This window comes from Dendrobium catenatum, unplaced genomic scaffold, assembly GCF_001605985.2.
Source record: "Dendrobium catenatum unplaced genomic scaffold, ASM160598v2 original_scaffold_194499, whole genome shotgun sequence".
NCBI classification, from domain to species: Eukaryota; Viridiplantae; Streptophyta; class Magnoliopsida; order Asparagales; family Orchidaceae; genus Dendrobium; species Dendrobium catenatum.
In genome coordinates, this window is record NW_021512917.1 from 1 (window position 1) to 1129 (window position 1129).

Consider the following 1129-nt stretch of genomic DNA (forward strand, 5'->3'; position numbering starts at 1 on the left):
AAGAAGCCAAGATTCCACACATCCAGAAACAGCGTCCGCACCAGCAAAGAACAGGGAAAAAATGGAGAGAGCTTGGCACAAACTGTCTCTATTTCTTTGATTTTTAGTTAACATAACAGAACATTTATCGAAATTGATGTGTAAACCAGAAGCTGCAGCAAACTCATGTAGGACATTAGCAAGAATGTGACAATTGTCTAATGTCGTCTCACCAAAAATTAACACATCATCAGTATATAAAAGGTGAGAGAGATGAAAGTTGTCAGCTTTAAATCCTTTGAAACCACTAGCATCTAAAAGATTGGAGAAGGCATCCATCACAATGCAAAAAAGGTATGGGCTAAGAGGGCAACCTTGCCTCAGCCCGGCAGAAGAGGGAAAGAAACATTCTAAAGCACCATCAATGACAACATAAAAATTTACATTAGAAATACAAGCCTTAACCCAACTGATAAAAAGCTTAGGGAATCCTTTTTGAATCATACGAGCAATTAAAAATTCCCTAGAGACAGAGTCAAAAGCTTTTTTGATGTCTATTTTAGCACAAAATATATTACCGGCCCCTCTCTTATTGACCAAAGAGAGGATATCATTAGCAAGTAGAATGCTATCAGTGGAGACTCTAAATTTCACAAACCCCGCTTGCGTGTCTTTAATAATAAAAGGCATAATAGGATTAAGCCTACAAGCAATAACTTTAGCAATGATTTTGTAAATAGTGTTGCATAAAGAAATAGGCATGTAATCAGTAATAGAAGTTGCATTTCTGTGTTTAGGAATAATAGCTAGAGTTGTAGCTTTTACCCCACTAGGAATATGCCCCTTGAGAAAGAAGTATCTGATGGCCTTACAGACGTGCTGACCAATAATGTGCCAAGCAGATTTGTAAAAATAATAATTGAATCCATCTAGCCTCGGGGAGGAATTAGAAGAGCCCTTGAAGACAGCAGTTTTAATTTCTACTTCCAATATAGGAGAAGTAAGAAGGCTATCATATAAGTTTGTAACAACATTACCAATAGGAAAGTTATCCAACGAAGAGAAATAAGGAGTAGGATTGAACAATTCTTGGAAGTAATTGATGATGGAGTTAATGTGATGCCCCAAGATCTAACTTGGAAAGAATGTC

General features: G+C 36.8%; 1 protein-coding gene across 1 annotated transcript; it reads right to left on the reverse strand.

Moving 5' to 3' along the window:
* Nucleotides 1–557: 557 nt before the first annotated feature.
* Nucleotides 558–988, reverse strand: LOC110108720 (the record flags this gene model as incomplete). The annotated part of the gene is made up of 1 exon (XM_020839479.1): nt 558–988. A coding segment is annotated over one exon (431 nt), but the record flags the coding sequence as incomplete, so codon positions are not given.
* Between the last annotated feature and the right edge of the window lie 141 nt (nt 989–1129).